The sequence below is a fragment of the Podarcis gaigeae genome (assembly GCF_964106915.1).
Source record: "Podarcis gaigeae genome assembly, chromosome: 11".
NCBI lineage: Eukaryota > Metazoa > Chordata > Lepidosauria > Squamata > Lacertidae > Podarcis > Podarcis gaigeae.
In genome coordinates, this window is record NC_139687.1 from 35,934,560 (window position 1) to 35,955,330 (window position 20,771).

The following is a 20,771-nucleotide window of genomic DNA, read 5'->3' on the forward strand; positions in this document are numbered from 1 at the left end:
TACTGTATACAACTGTCAGTACCTGCACCTGGCAACAGTCTAAAGCCACACTGGTTGTGAGCATTACAATTCTGTTCAAAGATGAGTGCAGGTGAGCATTCTGTGCTTATACTTTAGAGCAAAAATCAGGCCATTTAGCTAAAGCCAGTAGGAATATTCAGTGTGGAAGAAAGCTGCACTAGACTCAACCCCAGAAGTCTCCATGCCTACTGAAAAATGGCAGAGAGTTGATCCAAATCTTTGCTGTAACAAAGATGCCTAAACTCCTTCTGGCAGCTAACTATCATCTAAAGTCATACTGGGCTAAAGGGCTGCATGTGTTTCCAATCTCTGAGATCTGGACAGCACGCCATGTGTCATATTCTTGTTACCTGATGCAGAGTCCCCATTTGCAGCACTTGATCTACCTTCTACCGGGAGGTGGATGGTGCTGTGGGTTAAACCACAGAGCCTAGGACACAGAGCCTAGAAGGTCAGCGGTGTGAATCCCTGCAACGGGGTGAGCTCCTGTTGCTCGGTCCCTTCTCCTGCCAACCTAGCAGTTCGAAAGCAGCTAAGAAGCGGCTTAGTCATACTGGCCACATGACCCGGAAGCTTTACCCTGGCTCCCTCGGCCAATAAAGCGAAATGAGCGCCGCAACCCCTGAGTCGGTCACGACTGGACCTAACGGTCAGGGGTCCCTTTACCTTTATTTACCTTCTAATTCAGAAATGACAATACTTGGGAATTTATGTTTAGTTTCCCTATAAATATGTGAAAACTAACTGGACTGCAAAAGCTTTTTCAGCAATAACGTTTTCCAACTCGAGCATCTCACAGCTTGTGCTTTCACTGCTTGCTTCAGTACACAAAACAGGGTCAAAAACATAGTGCAAGTGAAACTGCTTCAAAAAGCAAAATTACCATTCAGTTTCTGAAGGACTTAATCATATTGCTAAAACTTGATGTCTTGCTTAAAAACTTAGCTTTCTGTCTGAATAATGACTCCTTTGCAATTTCTAAATAGCAAAACTGCAAAGGATTCACACTAAAAATTAGAAATAATACAGGGACTGAAGCCTTAAAGTCCTCCAGTTGTGTATACAGTTGCTTTCTCCTAAACTCCCTATACTGTCCCTCCAGTCAGTCTATTTTACTGCACTGTTTAGAGCAAAGGTCACACCACTCTTCTCTATGGTACAATTGTGCGTTATGTGTTCATGCATATCACATGATTTTGTTTCCTTCGTTTTTTTAAAAGAGGGAGAAAACCGTGTAAGGTTTCGATTCGCAGGCCCAAGAAGTTAGCTTTTCCAGTCATGCAGAATCAACGAGTGGAAGCGCCCTGAGTGATTCCCCATACAGGCAGCATTACTCAGCCAAGCTGTGGCTACAAGTGAAATCTAGTCAGGATTACCAGGCTCTTGAGAAGAACCTGATGGAACGGATTGATCTTTTTCCCTTCTCCGCTGCATCACATGCACACACACACACACACACACACACACTCTAAATAATAAAAAGTCCCACTCCAATGAGCACGAATATTATTTTACCAAGTCACCCTTCCTCAAACCAAGACTCATACTTTGATCATCAAGGAAAGGTGGCAGCGGCGGGTGGGCTCCTGGGGAATAGAGAAAGTGACATTCACAGACATTTTCCACCTAGAAAGGGCGAAGGCTTCTCTCTGAAACTAAGCAATCCGCCCCCCAACCCGGATAAATGGTTTCCAAGACTGCGGAGGTGAAGCCACCACCACCAAACCGGAATAATAACAAAAACAGAAGCCACAACACCCAGTGGGAGGCGGGGAAGGAGATGTGCGGAGACCTCCCTCAAAGCTGGGGAAGAGGGCAGGAGGCTCCTAGGCCGCCACCCTACCAGGCGAGGTGGCCAGTTATTGCGGGGAGAGGGGGGACTTGGCGCCAGGCTCCCCTACCGCAGGGGGCGCCCCCCGCATGTCCCCCGTCGACCACGAAGGAGACGAAGGGGGGGGGGGAGGCTCAGGAGCTCAGGTGAAAAGCCAAGCCTAGAACGACCGCTCCGTGGCGGCGAGAGGAAGGAACCTCCTTACCTTGCTGAGGACTCCGCAGAGCTCAACAGGCGGCCCGGATTCGGTCTCGGGATCCTCTTCGGAGCCCGAGGAATTCCAGCTTTGGTTGTCCGACATGGAGGCGCCTCCCTCACAGCCGTTTTCAGCGGGCAGCGAAGCAACGAGGCCGCCGCGGGAGCTCGCTCTACCTGCCTGGCGCCTCTCTCCGCGAGGCTCCGCTGTTGCTCCTGCCGCTGCTCTCGCTCTCGCTGCTGCTGTCGCCGACGCCGCCCCAGCCCTTCTGCTTGTCCCCTTCTGGCCACCGCCGGGACCGCAGCGCCCGACTTAACCCCCAACCCCGCTCAGCGCACGCTGGTAGATAATAGTGCCGACCATCTGAGGCAGCCACGCCGCGGAGCGAGCTCTCGCCTCTCTCTCTCTCTCTCTCTCTCTCTCTCTCTCTCTCTCTTCTCTTTCCTCAAAGCGACGCTGCTGCTGCTGCTGCTGCTGCCGCCGCCACCGCTCCCGCCGCCATCTTACTCGAGAAACTCGCCCTCAGCCACTATAATTCTCCAAGCCCTACCCGCTTTTGGGTCAACGGCATGCTGGGAGGTGTAGTCCGCTGAGGGGTTGGTTTCTGGAGGCGCGCTGCCCTCTGGGAAACGGGGCGGGGTCGGTGGAACCAGCGAGTCGCCGCGTTCCTCGGGGCTTCTTGGGTGCTGTAGTTCTTGGGCGCGGGATTCTCAAGACGCCGGCCGTCGTCCGTTCTCTTTTCTAAAGCCTCGGGTGGTCGCCATCTTGGCGCGGCTTAATTGTTGCGGAAGCGGGGGCTGGTGAGAGACTGAGGTGTGTCTACCTGAGCTTTGCTTTCCCTCCCCCTGCTATATTGCTCTTCTCGCCTCCCCTGAAAGGGAACTTTTCTCTCCCCACCTCGTTTAGGAACAGCTATGGGAAGGGAAGCGAAGGAGTTCCTTCTCAGCAATGGGGCAGCTGCCTGTGTAGTCACATATAGGCAGATAAAAACATATAGAGGGTTTTTAGTGGCTCCGGGCAGCCGTGCATATGTAGTGTGTGCATAACCAACGCTTAAACCGAAGGAAGGGGAAACTGCAGTCCTTTGCAATAGTTACTTCTGAGGAAACATGCACAGCAGGCTCGCTCCGTAAGAGACAGGCAGCGACGCCTCTGTTGCCATGGTTCGTTCCCAAGTGACAGAAGCCGATTTCAGATTTTTATTTATTTTACCATGGCATTTTGTGGTGCTGCTAATTGTGGTGGGATGAGAAACGTGCTTGGTTTTGGGCTAGGCTAGAGCAGGGAAAAGCAATTTCTCATTTTGGGGGGAGCATGCAAAATCATCCAGCCTTAAGGAACTAAAATGCATCTTGCAGTATACGCTGCCCTCTTCACAGGTAACCAATGACACGAAGTTGTTTATTAGACTTATTATAGCCACCTATCGATAAACACGCCTGGGGTGGCTGACAGCAAACATACTAGAATCACAAGACCGTATGCAGTAATAATTAAAGCTTAGCAATCAACAATAAAAGGCAGCAACCCCCTGCCCCAAAATAACTACCTGCATATTTGATATAATCCAGCTAGTTTCCCGTTTTCCATTATATCTTAATCTACATTCAACAGTATAAAGTAGTTTAAGATATAAAGGAAAGGAGGGCAGGGGTGTAGCAAGGGGGTGCGGTAGGTGTGATCTGCCCTGGGTGTCCCTACTGAGGGGGGTGACAAAATGGCAGGTGGCACTCACTACGAGGCCTGCAGCGCGCTAGAGCCACACATCTCGGGCGCCCAGAGGCTCCACGCTGTCCTCCCACTGCCTCCCACCCCCAGCTGTAGGGCGGCTGAGGCCCTGTGTCATGCCCCGTCCTGTCCCTCTTTAAGAGTGGCGTGCCCCCCGTCCCTATGGGTGCTGCACCCTCCGCCCCTATGGGCGGTTCGCCCTGCCCCTGGGCGCTCTGCCCCAGGTGCCCGAGAGGCTTCCACCACCGCTGAAGGAGGGAACTAGATGGAGGAAATAGACTATGCAGTTACTTTTGGAAGTATAGTGGTACCTCTGGTTACGAACGCTTCAGGTTACGAGTGCCACTAACCCGGAAGTAGCTGCTCCTGGTTGCGAACTTTGCCCCAGGCTGCAAACGGAAATCACGTGCCGGAGGTGCACGTGCCGCGGGAGGCTCCATTAGCGAAAGCACGCCTCAGGATAAGAGCAGTTTCAGTTTAAGAACGGACCTCCAGAACTAATTAAGTTTGTAACCAGAGGTCCCACTGTACAAGGAACCATGGAAGGAGAAGAAGGGAAGTCATTGGATGTACTGTTGTGTATTTAATGATGGAAGATGTATATCTGGAAATTTAATACATACATTTAAAAAACAAAATAACTACCTAGAAAAAGCATAAAATAGTTTGCAGTCTGGTGTTAAGAAACTGCTTAAAAACCTCAGAAAATCTTCCCCTGTTGCCAAAAAGGCTGTAAAAAAGGGACTGGAGAGGCATCTTTGCAGAGGTTGTTTTGCGACTCTGATGCCACTGTGGTAGGCTCTGTGGTAGCCCCAAGGTTCACTAGTTAAGGATATAGCAGCAGAACATATGTACCTAAGTATAGCAGTAGTTCAGGCATTCCATATACAGTGGTACCTTGGGTTAATAACAGGCTCTAAACCAATACAGTGGTACCTCAGATTAAAAACTTAATTCGTTCTGGAGGTCCGTTCTTAACCTGAAACTGTTCTTAACCTGAAGCACCACTTTAGCTAATGGGACCTCCTGCTGCCGCTGTGCCACTGTTTCACGAGGTACCACTGTACAGTAAAACCTCCCACAAAGAGACCACTTTACAGAATCTGAGCAAACACTCCATACCTTGCATTTAAAATATGCCAGGGAGCAAATATAATTGATTTGGGGATCTGTATGCAGTTCGTGGGTTTGTAGTTGCCAACTTGGTTCTACAACAGGTCCCCAACTTTTGAGACCTGAGAGCACATTTAGAAATCTACAAAATTGTGGCCATCACAAAATACCCATTTCACAAGATTTTTTTTTTATGCTGAGACCCACCGACTCCTGTCGAACAAGAGGCAAATTCACTATGCACAACTCAAATAAAACAGACAAAAAAGTAGGCCACCCCCGGTCAAACAAATAACACCTCCTAAAAACTTCATTTTTTGTTTTTGTAATCCAATGGTACACCACTTTGAAACTTGGTGTTAAACGGTATGTAAGTTGTTGAAATAAATAAGTTTTGGTTTTTTTAAGAAGGGAAGGGCACACTCAGCCAGTGGTTTTTTTAGCAAACAGGCATGGTCATGATGATCTGGCTGGCTACAACTGAAGGTTGAATTATTGGGCAACATGTAGGCTTTGATATCAGCCAGGAATGCAGTTCTTACATTTTCAAGGTACATGTCAAAGGAGCAAATATAAACATCTCATTGACTTGCACAGAAAAAGAGTCTGCAAACAATTAAATCAAATAATGTGTGATGGCCCCTTCACAGGATATTGGACAGTAGCTCTCTTTGATACTTTTGCTCCATCTGTAACCATCTTCCATTTTTCCTGCCCCCTTGCAACATTCTACCACTTTGGTACTCCTGATTTCTTCCTATTATGACACACTTCTTCAGAATCTGCATTCCTTATGTAAATTAGGCTAGATTCCAACCTCTGCTTACCTGGGAGTAAGTCACTGAATTCAGTATAAATTATTTCTGTGTAGATATGGTAGGATTGCTTTGTTGTTGTTGTTTTAGATGTTCATTACTACTGTTTCAGGGAGTTAGCCAGAGGGGTTGGGGAGTGGACACACTTGATGTGCTAGATTACAATTTTAGGAGCTGTTGGGGTTCTGTCCCCTAATTTCTCCAACATTCATCATGTAACATCACTGCAGTAGTTGTAGGCTAGGAGGGCAAAAAAAAAAAGTCAACAGCAGGAATACCATTTAGATTGGTGATGCTGGGTTAGCAGTACACAGTTTAGTTAAGCATGCATTTAAGATTATGCAAGATTAAAACTTCATGTCTCTTTTCACAATACCAACCTTTTGCATCAAAATTTAATTGGAGTATTTTCAGTGTCGCAGAATATGAATTGTTAAAATATTTTGAATTTTGATGGATAAAGTATTTTGTTTTTAAAATCCCAACCATTTAGAATATATTGTTTCCAACAACTCAGCCTGGTAGCTGCTGTGTCAAATCAATAGCCTATCTAGCCCCGCATTTTGTTCTCACAGTGGCCAGCCAGATGCCTGTAGGAAGCCCACTATTGCAGATAAATGTTGCAGTTCTCCCCTATTTATGGTCCCCAACAAGGGAAGTAATAGTGCCACTGTATTCTGCTCTGGTCAGACCTCACCTGGAGTACTGTGTCCAGTTCTGGGCACCACAGTTCAAGAAGGACACTGACAAACTGGAACGTGTCCAGAGGAGGGCAACCAAAATGGTCAAAGGCCTGGAAACGATGCCTTATGAGGAACAGCTAAGGGAGCTGGGCATGTTTAGCCTGGAGAAGAGGAGGTTAAGGGGTGATATGATAGCCATGCTCAAATGTATAAAAGGATGTCAGATAGAGGAGGGAGAAAAGTTGTTTTCTGCTGCTCCAGAGAAACGGACATAGAGCAATGGTTCCATACTACAAGAAAGAAGATTCCACCTAAACATTAGGAAGAACTTCCTGACAGTAAGAGCTGTTCGACAGTGGAATTTGCTGCCAAGGAGTGTGGTGGAGTCTCCTTCTTTGGAGGTCTTTACGCAGAGGCTTGACAACCATATGTCAGGAGTGCTCTGATGGTGTTTCCTGCTTGGCAGGGGGTTGGACTCGATGGCCCTTGTGGTCTCTTCCAACTCTATGATTCTAACTGATATTCAGAGACAAACTACCTCTGGTATTAAAGATAATGAATAGCCTTGCCAAGAATCTGCTTCAGGAATTCCATGCAGATGAGTGAGTGACCTGGTAGAATCGTGATATATTTATTTGGTCTCCATACTAGCCATGGAGCAGGAAAGCCCCTTTATGCACATCTAGCACAGGAACTAAATAGGCTGGTGCAAGACTTTTCTGATAGAAGTTCTTTTTATTTTATTTGTAACTATCCTGTGGTTAAGAGGGCTGGTAAATATGTTTGTAGGCTACTAACTTTTGTTGGCTTCTTTGCAAGATTGCATTAGAACAAGTCTTTGTAGAAGAGGAAACAGTATTACTCAAAGAAACAGGAAGATCTGGTGGCAGGGATCTTGTTGCAGAAAGTAGGAATTTTGGGAATTATTTATTAAGCTTGATCTAGGGTAGATGAAGATTTGATATTATATCAAGCCTATTTTTAAATGACAGTAAAAAAATAAGCATAGCAAACCATAGCCTGATCTATTGTTTTAGACATAAAATACTGTTTTGAGTTGCATTAATAGAAACGCAGCATCCACCACTTAGGGAGTAACCGTCTTCTGCTTGGCTTTGATCATGCTTTTGCTGGAACGATTTTCTCTTGTGTTGATAGCCACACCTAAGGAGGATGCAGACAAACTGGCGACAGTTCAGAGGAGAGTAGAAATAGATAAGAATGTGAGAAATTGGCTGTAAGAAATAGGAAAGGAAGAATTGTCTGCCTTGTGAAAATAGTATTAATGACAAGGTATTTTAGAAAGGTTGCCATAAGGAAGTGAAGAACAATTGTTCTCCTTTTTGCTGCCCTTTGCCTTGTTAGAAATCTTAGGATAATTTCCAGTGCAAAGCCAACAAACCAAGGATAACGTTTTGCCTAGAAATGTTGCTAAATTTCTATTTTGGAGAGATTGGAAAAGCATCTTTTAGGGAATATGTTTCCTGTTGCAGTATGTAACCTGACACTTTAATTCCCAATTTAATGTAAATAAAGTTGCTATTTACAGTCATACATTGGGTTACAGAGGCTTCCTGTTGCATTTTTTTGGATTGCAGACTGCCGAAACCTGGAAGTACCAGAACTGGTTACTTTGAGGTTTCGGTGGTTGAGCTTGTGCAGAAGCGCTAAATCACACTTTGCGCATGTGCAGAAGCGGCAGATTGCAACCCGTGCATGCGCAGAAGCACCACTGTGGGTTGCGGACGCTGCGGGTTGTGAACGTGCATCCCACACGGATCGTGTTCGCAACCCGAGTGTCCATTGTATTTATTTTTTAAACAAACCTTTGGCTGCTTACAGGACACAGGTGGTACTATGGTCTAAACCACAGAGCCTAGGGCTTGCCGATCAGAATGTCGGTGGTTTGAATCCCCGCCACGGGGTGAGCTCCCGTTGCTAGGTCCCTGCTCCTGCCAACCTAGAAGTTTGAAAGCACATCAAAGTCCAAGTAGATAAATAGGTACCGTTCTGGCGGGAAGGTAAATGGTGTTTCTGTGCACTGCTCTGGTTCGCCAGAAGCAACTTAGTCATGCTGGCCACATGATCTGGAAGCTGTAAGCCGGCTGCTTCAGCCAGTAAAGTGAGATGAGCGCCACAACTCCAGAGTCGTCCGCAACTGGACCTAACGGTCAGGGGTTCCTTTACCTTTACCATGGCTGCTTACAGATGAAGAGCTGTGGGGATAATTTCCCCTTTAGCACTATAGTGGTACGTTGGTTTAAGAACAGCTTAGTTTATGAACAACTTGGATTAAGAACACTACAAACCTGGAAGTAGGTGTTTTGGTTTGTGAACTTTGCCTTGGAAGCAGAACATATTGAGTGTGTTCCATTTGTAAATTGAGTCCCCCCCCCCCGCTATGGGAAAGCACGTCTTGGTTTAAGAACGCTTTGATTTAAGAATGGACTTTCATAATGGATTAGGTTTGTAAACCAAGGTACCACTGTATTGTGACACACATCCAGCTTGATAACTGTAATGCATGATGAGCAAGAGATTTGTAGTTGTGGGAGGATTACTGTTCACCCTCTGCTTCTAACTGTAGAAGCTTTCCGTGTATAGGTGGTAGCCTAGGTCTGATACCCAACAGTTTCTGATCTAGGCAAATTAATCTCTTTTAATAAATAAATAAGATAAGTTAAATAATTTTTTAAAAAAGCCTTGCCCATTTCGATTGGGCCAGGTTTTCAGAAATACATACATGACCATTTATAGGCAAATGTAGATGGAAATAATAGAATTGTTGAGTTGGAAAGAGACTACAGGGGCCATCTAGTCCAACCATTTGGCATCTTTGCTGCTGAAAACAAAGGTGTGTTTCCCACAGTAATAGTAATTTGCAACACTGTCCTGGGTATATAGCTAATTACAGGTTGGATTTACAATTTTACCCTTGACAATTAACTGAGCAAATTACATAATTGCTTATCTTGAAGGTGTGCACTTACAGGGCTTTCTCTGTTCCCTCCACATCCTATACATGGTACTGAGTAGTTTGAAATTATGACAACCAGGAAGAGCAAGTATATTGGAGGGGCTGCTGGGAAAGGGGTAGTGTATCTCTTACATTCCTCCCTCTTTCAGTTTCTTTCCTTTCCAGTGTGCCTCACATCAGGTCTACAGTATTTTGTTTTTACAGTAAGGATAAATAGTCCCCATTAAATTGATTGGTGTAAAATAAACTCTCCATTAACTTCTGTGGCACAAAGCTACTGGCTGGGCTGCAGTAGCTCAGTGGCAAAGGGCTTTCAGTTCCACGACTTCACAAATTCAAACTATGTAGATACTTTGGATACTTTTATAGCTTAAGGAGAAGAGGAGGTATACAGGCCATTGTCTGTGGATGTTACTACCATTTAGAAAACAAATGAAAAACCTATATTACATTTCGGCATGTTTCTTTGTCTCATAAGTTACAGTTGCTAATTTGTTGATGCTTCAACATAATCTTATTTCTAAAGATTTTAAGCCTTGCTTTCCCTATAGCTTCAAGCTAAGATTTTCTCCATCCATATTTGTATATGCCAAATGGTATGTTAGCCTGCTTTTTGTGTGGGTGCGGGGGAAGCCTAAAGGATTTGTATTCAAGTTCTTGTCAGCTCTGATGGAACCAAAATAATCTGAATAACCTGTCATAATTGAAAAATGCTAGCCTAGATTAATGTTATCAAAAGATCACTCTGAACTACAACCATTTGAAGGAAATTATGCCTAGAATTTCAGTTTTACTAGTTCTATGTTTAAAAATATTCAGTTGTACACTATAATATATTGTGCATTACAAGCTGTGCTTAAGATGCTTACGCTTGCTCTCATTGCTAAATGAAGGCTATAACAATGCTGTAGTTTTAGCCATTCATCTGAAAGAGCCTAAGGCAAACCAAATATCCTAAGTTCCTGAGCACATGCAAGCTAATCACACTTTCTCCTTGACATTATTACTATTCTTGAAACTGACAAGAATCTTGTGTTCCACCAGGGCTCTTAAAAATTGCAAAAGCTGTATTGAGTGGAAAGAATGCTCCTGATTGTTCCAAAGGATTTTATGAGTGGATACAAACAGTGCCTCTCTAGGATTCTTGTATTTAGGAGCCCAGATATGGGTGGAGGTGGTTTGATGATCCTTAAGCTTTGGTGAATGCCTTTTGCTGAATTGAGTTTCACTTTAATATTTAGCTAAAATCTGCTTTAAGGATACCTCTTTATAAAATAAAGATTAGTACTCCACTGGAAGAAAAGTCAAAGAATCTGAATTCAGTAGAATAAAGAATTTGCAAGGATAGACATTTAGTATAAACATTCTTAAATAACATAATCATAACTGAATTTTACCAACTTTGGTAGTATAGAAAATATGCCTGTGCTCTGGGTTGTTACCATAGAAATTTAGCAGATCGAAATTCATGTACTGAAAATCTTCCAATGCAGTTGACTTATTTTTCCTATTTTTATTTTTTATCATTTGGGCTATGGTTCTAAAGGTGTGTACAATCCATTCAAAAAGTAAAATAAATCTATAATAATATGAAGTACAGTTATTTACATTATATACTGTAAAGGGAAATCTTGGCATCACCCTGAGATACGAGACACGCTTCTTCTGCTTCATAATTGGGTAGAAGGTGAAAAGGGTGCTTAGCAGTTGCATTGTGTGACAGGAGGATGTTGTGGGAGGTTACCACGGGGTGGTTTGTGTGTAGGGGATTGCACAAAAGGAGTGGGGAAGCATGAAGATGGGGGCTGAAGGTGAAATGGGGTGGAAAGCAGGGCTGCAGAATAGAAGATAAGTGGCTTCAGATATGGGATTGGGAAGTTGAAAAGCAATCCTGGTAGTTGCATGGGGTGGGAAGGGGAAACTCAAGGGGAATAGCAGGGGGCTGGCAGATGGAGTGAGCGGGAATCCAGCTCCTAATGTGTGCTGTAGAACCGAATCATTACAGCACTGAATACACTTTTGAGCATCCATAGTGCAGCAACAGTCACTATTTCACACCCACAATTCTTTGTAGCGAGGCTGTTGTCTCCTGATGTTAATAACTGCTCACCACAGCTGAATAGTAGGGAAGAAAGGGCCAGACTTCAGAGCACTGATAGCTCTGCTGAGACTGCCACAGAAGCAGAGGAGTTGCCACAGCCAACAGGGAGGGCATCCACGGGCCACATAAAAAGGTCCCCCTCTCTTGTACTGTAGCATTATGATGTGATAATGTCAGTACAGTGGTACCTCGGGTTAAGTACTTAATTCGTTCCGGAGGTCCGTTCTTAACCTGAAACTGTTCTTAATCTGAAGCACCACTCCTGCTACCGCTATGCCGCTGCTGCACGTTTTCTGTTCTCATCCTGAAGCAAAGTTCTTAACCCGAGGTAGTATTTCTGGGTTAGCGGAGTCTGTAACCTGAAGCGTATGTAACCTGAAGTCTATGTAACCTGAAGTGTATGTAACCTGAGGTACCACTGTAGTACATCTAGCAAAATTATGCAGTTTGTTTTTTTCAGGGCAAGAACTGAGAATCTGTTCAGTTGGTTGTGCAATGGAAAATGCAGATAAAGGCAATGCTTCTTCCAGAGAGGACCTTCTGCTTAGACTGGGCCTCAATGATAACAAAGCTGGAATGCAGGGGCTGGATAAGGAGAAGATCAACAAAATCATAATGGAAGCTTCCAAGGTTTGTTTGTATAAACTCTCACAAATGCTTTAGCTATTCACAGGTATTGATTACATTCAATAAAAACTGTAGGGTTTTTACTAGCATGCTTTATTGTTTAGTGAAGAAGGCAAGGTATCCGCCACATCTATTTTTGGGGGGGATGTGTATCTGTGTTAAGAGAATATGTCTGCAGGCAAGTACTGACTCATCTTTAATCTCTGTGCAGTGCTTATCAAATTTTAGGCACGCTGTAAATTAAAATGAAGCTGAATTATTATTTCTAATCAGTGTGAGATGCCAAATAATTGATTGCTTTTTACAATTGCTGCCTTCTGTGCAAATGTTGAATATTGTGCATGTAACACAGATGTAATGTTGCAATGCCTATGAAATGTTGTGTTTGGTAACATTATGCTAGCCTAGTGCAATATTTATAACATTTTACCATGTTGCTCAGTGGCTTATCAAAAATAACGCATCATCACACAAACAAAATGTGTGTGCAAATTAATATTCAGGCAGCGTCTTTTGCTGGTGCTCTGTGTATCTTCATATAATTTTTATTGAGTGACTCCACTTCCACCTTCATTTGCTGCTAACTGCTGTGATGTCTGGCATCCTGAAAGCTGGTGTAACAAATACTGGGGCTGACTAAATTTTTAAAATGTGTTTTTAATGTTCTCTATAACTTAAAAATAATTATGTAAGAATTATATCAAACTGTACTAGACTAGATAAGGCTAATGATGGATATTAAATAATTTAAATCTATTTTGCAGGGTTCTAAATTTTATGAAAATGAGCTGAAGAAGGATCAACAAGTTAATGAGCGAATTGAAAAAATCCTGAAATTAAAAAGTAAAGTAACCGACCAACAGCTTATGAAAGCACAGATAAAGGTAATATGTATAAACGATTCATTTAGGAGAGGAAAGTATTTTTAGGCAACCCATGGCATTAGCCTCTTATGTAAACATGAAGTTAAGATTACTTTTGACAAAGCATTACCACTTAAATAAATAAAAGCTTGTTTGATAAACCTGAATGATATGTGAAGCAATCTCTTGACCAAACTCAATGTGCATACTTTTGAAGTGCCTCAACTCGTCTTTCAAGTCTGCTAACCTTCAGCTTTAATGCTCTCAGAAGCTATTGTTGAATTTCTATTCTTGTCATGGTGGGAGTGAGGAATGAGGTCAGTGCATACCTTCCCAGCAATCTTGACCATTATGAGTGAGGGAAAAAATCTGTAAACACCAGTGGTTTAGATACAGAAAAAATAGATTCAAATTTACTTTCTTTAATTTTATTTATTATGCAGTTCTGGGAGCACTTTGGAATTGGATTTAATATAATGATTTGGTAGTTCAAAAGGAAAACAGAATAGAAAAACTGAGGGAGAAATTTATATTATTGTTCCTCCTTACTTCAAAAGCTATTCCGTACCTGTAATTATATTCAAGATCTTATTCTCATATACATATTGTTGGTTTTTAAATATATGTTATAAGGTATATTATCAACAAGTAGATTTATGTATAAATCTTCCAATCACCCAAAGTCCATGATAGGAAAAGGAGGGTTCCCGCCCCTTAGCTGAGCAAGCCCCAAGGTCCCTGCTGCTCACCCGCAGGACCTCGGAGCTTCTTTGTAAGGTTCTTTTGGGGGGCAGGAAGGCTCCCACCCCCCAGCTGAGCAAGCCCCATACCTCTCCAGCTTGTACTTCAGGCATTGGGGCTCGTTCAGCTGGGTGTTTGGGAGCTGTTTAAAGATTGCGGGTAAAACCACCACTGCTCCTGAGTCCCTCTGCTACCAGCGGCCCAATGTTGAAAGCGGCACTGGGAGCAGAGGGACTCAGAAGCGGTGTCGGTTTCACCCCCAATATACCGTAAGGTGAAGCCACCATCATGGTCTGCCCCTCATACTGGTTCTGGATGTTGTATCAATACACCGCCAAGGCCTAATTCAGATGCATGGCTTATATTCACATGGGAGCCATGCATGTAGTATTGTGGGCCCAATGTTGTGGACCTCCCTTCCCATTCAGGTCAGACAGGTCCTCTTCCTGTTGAAATTCTGCCACCTACTGCAGCCTTCTTTGTTTCTGCAGGCATTTTAGATGAAGTTTTAACCCCCCCCCCCGTTCTGTACTGTATTTCTTGTACACTGCTTGGAGACCATTGTAGTTAAGCATTACATAAATTGCTTAAATAAATAAAATAGCCATACTAAGTTTATATTAGAGCTTCATATGAGTTACTCTGAGCCCTTCTTTTCCCCATACACAGAGTGCAAGATTGGTACCACAATTACCATATGTATGTGCACCATTTTCCCATGCCAAGATAAACGAACAAAAAGTAGCATAGAAGCCACGTGGTGGTTGCTTCGTAAGACAAACCTCAGTGACTTGGGACATTGATTAGAAGCTGTAATGTCATTTATTCCACATCATTGCAAACTGAATGATTTGTAATGGCATGGGGAGGTCATGAAGCAAGGCCCATTATGTCTTTACATTGTTTATCTTTGTGTGTAAAGCTGTAAAGCACTCCTAAAATAGTTAACGTCTAAAGTGCCAAAGCTATTCTTATAGTCTTGGCCAAATCAGATACTGTTTTCCCGCACAGCAAGATTACCGAAATATCTTTTCCATTTGTCTCTGTATATTATATTACTTTCCTTTAGAGTGTTATATTGATAAGAATCATTGTATGCCACAAGAAAATTTATCTAATTCTATCTAATGGTATATATTTACTTATGTGCAGATGGATAAGCTTGCAATGAAGTTAGATCAGAGCCGTGATCTTAGCTGTACCATTGTACACATTGACATGGATGCCTTTTATGCAGCTGTTGAACTGAGAGACAATCCTGAATTGAGGGACAAGCCCATAGCAGTGGGGTCAATGAGTATGCTGGTAAGGTGGAATATAACATTTGCTACAATTCTCTCCCCGCACCGCCCGATATTTCCAAGTAGCTTGTTTCTAAACTTGTGGTAAAGAGATATTCAAGCTAAAGAGTTAGTTCAGAAAACTATGTTTGTTTGTTTATTACATTTTAATCTCACATTCTACCTCAGTAAGTTTAAGGCATCATGCATGGTTCTCTCACCACCATTTATTTTCATGAAAACCCAGTAACGTAAGTTAGGCAAGAGATAGTGACTGGCCTAAGGACACCCAGTGAGATTCATGGCGGGTGGGGATTTGAACCTGGCAGTGTACATAATACTGGCTTAAAACATAGCTAGGTAAGTCACTCTTTTTCTCAGTTTGGACTGCTGCTGGTTTGGGGGAAAAACACATCAAAACACAGTGTTTCCTAAGGAACGAAAAGACAGATACAGGATAGGTGTGGATTTTGGCAGATTTTGGCAAACCGGTGGTGGGAGTACGCTGAATGCATAATAAACAAGAGTGTGTATATAGCCGTAGTCAAACAGTCTAACTGCATCAGGGGAACCCTTTTTCAGCCTGAGTACTACAAATCTTTCTGGGTAACCTTCCAAAGGCCACAAGACATTTGTGGGTGGGGCCAGCAGCAAAAGTGGGCAGAGCAACAAATGTCACTTTTACCTTTATATGGTGGGCTAGTTTCTATACAAAGCCACATGCCCCTGTTGGTCCTCCAGCTGAACAAGCAAGAGGCATGTTCAAGGGCACATTTTATCCAGGCCAAAATACTAAAGGTGCAAAATAGATTCTGTGAGGAGTGTGGCCTGGGGAGTAGTCTGAGAGCCAAACAGAGAAGAAGAAGAAGAAGAGTTTGGATTTGATATCCCGCCTTTCACTCCCCTTCAGGAGTCTCAAAGCGGCTAACAACCTCCTTTCCCTTCCTCCCCCACAACAAACACTCTGTGAGGTGAGTGGGGCTGAGAGACTTCACAGAAGTGTGACTGGCCCAAGGTCACCCAGCAGCTGCATGTGGAGGAGCGGAGACACGAACCCGGTTCCCCAGATTATGTGACTGCTGCTCTTAACCACTACACCACACTGGCATGGAGAACCACATTTGGCACTCAGGAATGAGGTTTCCCATACTGGCTCAATATATTGGTATCTGTAGGTAAACTCGCCTCCTTTGAGCTTATATTGAACTACTGGTTGAAACTGTTGCATTTATGGAGTTGAACTTACCTAGGCCAGATCCTAAGATACTAACAGAATATTTCTAAAAATGCTTAGTTAGATCTCCAGGTCAGCTGCAACTGGCCATCTTTTTTCTTTTGCACTGATTTTGGTGATTCTACATTTGCCCAGGAACTCAGCTATACAGCTGCAAATAAGACGTTTTAAATGTGTGGTAAAGTGCAGTATATTAATGTGACACTAGATGGTGAAAGTGAGCTATGCAAAAATCAATGAATTTTTCAAAACATTTTAAAAAAATATATTTTCACAGCTTTTTTAAAATATATGTGTAGATTCCACTCAGCATGCCTAATTAGTTACTGTATTTGACCGCAATGTGCAAGCCATTTAAAATGGCTTCAGTGCATGATTTTAAAGTATGTCTTGTCTTTTTAAGTCCACTTCAAATTATCATGCCAGAAGATTTGGGGTACGTGCAGCCATGCCTGGGTTTATTGCCAAGAAACTCTGCCCACATCTTACTATAGTGCCATTAAACTTTAAGAAATATGAAGAAGTAAGTAAAGAGGTACGTAATTTCTTCCCACAGCAGAATGCACATAGATTTAGAGTGCAATCCTAACCCCACTTACCCAGGAATAAGCCCCATTTAATTCAGTGGGACTTGCTTCTGAGTAGACATGGTTAGGATATCAGCCTTGCTGATTTTATTTTGTTACACGTATTCTTTGAACTGCAAATGGTGATTGTTAAGCTTCATGTTTTAATTTATTAAGTTTGTTCTGAAAAAGTAAAGTGTTAAAAATGGCTTTAAAGTTAGATAAACATAATAGTTTGGTGGGGCACATGTGGGTGTCGCTGTGATCTAAACTACTGAGCCTCTTGGGCTTGCCAATCGGAAGGCCAGAGGTTCAAATCCACATGATGGTGGTGAGCTCCCGTTGCTCCATCCCAGCTTCTATCATTGAAGGTCATACCAGTGCAAGTAGATAAATAGGTACTGCTGTGGCGGGAAGATAAATGGCGTTTCTGTGCTCTCTGTCACTCATCATTGTGTCCCATTGCACCAGAAGCAGTTTTGTCATCCTGGCCACATGACCTGGAAAGCTGTCTGTGGACAAACACCAGCTCCCTTGACCTGAAGTGAGATGAGCACCACACCTCATAGTCTCCGTTGACTGGACTTAACCATCCAGGGGTCCTTTACCTACCCTTTACCTTATAGTTTGGTGGGAAGGAGGAGGAAAGGTACTTCTTCCCTCTTCATGATTGGATGAATTCCTTCTAACAGACCTAGCCTTAAGATAAGGAAATTTATTTCCTCAATTAGCACCTCCTAATAATGTTGTATTGAATAGCATTCTCATTTGAGATTAGCATTCTTTTCTGTCAACCTATATAAACTCTGAGAAGAAATGGATGCTTGCTTAACATACCCCTATTCTCTCTTTAAATGTGCGGAAACCATTTTCTTCCTTTAAATTTGAAGAAAAATTGTTTTGATTTTGCAAGTAGCAAAGATCAACCAGTATCTGTCACTTTATCTTTGGTATATAAATCTCATCATAAAAAGAGGTTCACACATAGTAAAATAATTACATTCACACATCTGAGTAAATAACTTTACATTTATTTCTAGCGAGGTTGCTCTAACTGTGAACCATATGCAGTACAAATTTGGAAAGTCAATAAATTATTTATGATTTAAAATTCTTCTAGTATTGATCAGTCATAATGGAATTTTAAAAGAATGAATGATACAGTGTTGGTATTGACTGAATGCATGGTACTTCAAATGATTTTTTAAAAATTTGTTTTTTGCTATAGCAGCACAACTTTGCATTTTTTAAAATTATATTTACCAAGGTTAGGGAAATACTTGCTGAATATGATTCCCACTTTATGCCCATGGGGCTTGATGAAGCCTACTTGAACATAACAGAGTACTTAGAAGAAAGAAAGAACTGGCCTGAAGACAAAAGGCAGCATTTCATCAAAACATACAATTCTGCTCTAAATGGTAAGCAATTATCTGGAACTGCCAGACCAAAAGAACATTTTACCTTGCTTTTATATATTATGACTTGCTAAGTCAGGAAATCATGTGGCTAAATATTAGTTGTAATTATTAGCTACTTGCATGTAATGCTAATCTCGAAGCAATTTAGTTGAAACACTTTAGGAAATCACTAGTGAAGTTTCCTTTTTCATATTGCAATTGTAATTAAACTTAGTGGAATTAATGTTTTCAGAAGTGGGGAGTTGCAGCCATCGTGAAAAGAGCAATAGTTTGCCGACAAGTCTCATGGTGCTAATTTTCAGGGTATCACTTTTTCAAAACAGTGTTGGCACCCAAGTGAACACTGCATAGAAGCAAATGTCACAACCCCTATCCAGAGCAGCTGCCTGGGCTCTGACTTCTGTTCAGATGTGGAAGGCCTGGCCAGATTAATAAGACCAGCAGCAGCAGGAGGAGGAGATGCTGGAAACTGATACAGGCCCCAGCACCATGACCAGACCTGGGAGTATTGGACTGTGATACTTTGAGTCACAGCCCTTTGAACTGGAATTTCCAGAGTCTGTACCCTTGAAGCTTTTGTTCCTTAGGAAACATCCATCTCCACACTAGGGACTTTGCACATCCGCATTTTGACCTGTCAACACAGTCATTGAACCTGTAGGGAATTGGCTGAGAGAATGGGAAATATTAGGCTACAGGCCAAAGGTCTTCTCCTTCAAGCTATTACATTCCTCAACGAAGGAGCAGAGTCTGGGAGAGGTAAACCTGGCACTGGAGGAGTACAAAGCTTCAGTCCAGTCCTAGAATTCATTGGAGCAAGTTGCTCACATGCTTCTCTTCACAGTGCTGCAGCTGTCAGGCCCCACATTGCCCTATGAACTTCTTATCACAGTTGAGACAAGTAGTAAGCTATGGATCATGATGTCACAGCCTGGAATTCCAAGTGAATTCTTTATGCTATTCTGCGCGAGATTCCCCATTTCATTTCAGTTGGTGGCCTAATTCATTCAGAATAGGTTATTTCCTCACTGCATTCTTGCTTATGCTAAGCAGCTGATGAGCATCAACCAAGTGTTTAATAATTACCAGGGTGACACTCCAACTGTATACAATGTATCATGTTGCCCAACAGCTTCAGTTATAACTGATGAGCAGGTACTCAATCAATTCTTTACAAAGTTTTCTTACAACAGGTAAACTGGTCAAAACAGTTGAGAAGCATGTTATTATGTAAACCATTCCAGTGTTTTTGTGAGCCACTTTGAGCATGGTTTTCCTAGAGAAAGCACCATACAGATGCATGATGATGCTTTTTAATATGTGGGCTTAGAGTGAATCCCATTGTGAACCTGAACTGAAAGTGACTAATACCATATAAGAAGTAAATGCTGAAAGGTGTTTTTTTTTTAAATCTAAAGAAGTATTATCTATGTAAATGTACACAGTTTTAATCCATGCAATTTTTTATGTTGCTCATTTAAATGCAGTAAACATACAGTACTCCTTTGTTTGGGCAGTAGCAGGACTTGGTTTTTCCAGCCTTGGGGTAATTAGCAGTACAGTAATAACAATGAGAATTTTTTGTCCTGTTTGTAAAAAATATTTACAAGAGCTTGGAAAATGGAGGGAAAAGGAAGGTGGCATTTACCTTTTGTGTAAGGGAACTAGCAAATGAGATTAGTTTTGCTTATAGAATTCTGATAGCTTCTGACCCTTTTTATTCTGAGGCAAGCAGAATATAGCAACACATGATTAATCAAATTTGAGTGAAGATACACATGACTGTTCACCAGTCTTGTTTGATGTTGATACTCTGATGTATAAGCAGATTGTTCACCCTTCTCTGCTGCACCTAGAACAACAACACCAACAGTCAACAACTCAGATAAAGCCAGTTGTCTTTGGAGCATCAGCTGAGGAAGTGGTGGAGGAAATTCGCTTTAGGATTGAACAAAAAACAAGACTTACTGCCAGTGCTGGTAAACAAATTTATATTTATATTATTAGAAATATTTTAAAGTTCTGTAATACTTCTCCAGTACATCTCAAGAGCTTAAAAGTAGATTCACAAGATCCTTGTTATGTGAAGAAATGCACAGGTTCTTTTTACAGAAAAAATTAACTGGCCTAAACATAATAACTTGCTAAAACTGCTGTATCAGAGTCATGTGCTAAACCTCAATAAATGAAAGTTCTGAACTCTTCAAGCTTTAACCAACAACATAAAAGCCTTGCTATTAAACTTGGTCTACTCTGTAATGGAGGGACGCGGGTGGCGCTGTGGGTTAAACCACAGAGGCTAGGACTTGCCGATCGGAAGGTCAGTGGTTCGAATCCCCGCGACGGGGTGAGCTCCCGTTGCTCAGTCCCAGCTCCTGCCAACCTAGCAGTTCGAAAGGACATCAAAGTGCAAGTAGATAAATAGGTACCGCTCCAGGAGGAAGATAAATGGCGTTTCTGTGTGCTGCTCTGGTTCGCCAGAAGTGGCTTAGTCATGCTGGCCACATGACCTTGAAGCTGTATGCTGGCTCCCTCAGCCAGTAAAGCGAGATGAGCGTCGCAACCCAAGAGTCG

General features: G+C 42.6%; 2 protein-coding genes across 7 annotated transcripts in view; one reads left to right on the forward strand and one right to left on the reverse strand.

Moving 5' to 3' along the window:
* CERT1 (ceramide transporter 1) overlaps positions 1 to 2,193 on the reverse strand; it is a 51,164-nt gene extending 48,971 nt beyond the window's left edge. For all 4 annotated transcript variants that reach the window (XR_014556285.1, XM_083703225.1, XM_083703223.1 and 1 more), the window contains exon 1: positions 2,058 to 2,193. Coding sequence is in view for 3 of the 4 variants with exons in the window: in XM_083703225.1 (XP_083559351.1) it covers positions 2,058 to 2,153 (96 nt within the window). In the remaining variant the exon portion in view is untranslated. The remainder of the gene's footprint in view (positions 1 to 2,057) is intronic.
* Positions 2,194 to 2,705: 512 nt separating this feature from the next.
* POLK (DNA polymerase kappa) overlaps positions 2,706 to 20,771 on the forward strand; it is a 31,206-nt gene continuing 13,140 nt past the window's right edge. Inside the window, exons 1-7 of one of the 3 annotated variants that reach the window (XM_083703200.1) lie at positions 2,706 to 2,861; positions 11,926 to 12,095; positions 12,857 to 12,976; positions 14,849 to 15,001; positions 16,614 to 16,733; positions 18,044 to 18,197; positions 20,054 to 20,176. In XM_083703200.1, the coding sequence (XP_083559326.1) occupies positions 11,961 to 12,095; positions 12,857 to 12,976; positions 14,849 to 15,001; positions 16,614 to 16,733; positions 18,044 to 18,197; positions 20,054 to 20,176 (805 nt within the window). In that variant the 5' untranslated portion in view covers positions 2,706 to 2,861; positions 11,926 to 11,960. Of the gene's footprint in view, positions 2,862 to 5,742; positions 5,766 to 11,925; positions 12,096 to 12,856; positions 12,977 to 14,848; positions 15,002 to 16,613; positions 16,746 to 18,043; positions 18,198 to 20,053; positions 20,177 to 20,771 lie in introns of those variants that run through there. The other 2 variants (XM_083703198.1, XM_083703199.1) reach the window with 2 other exon arrangements.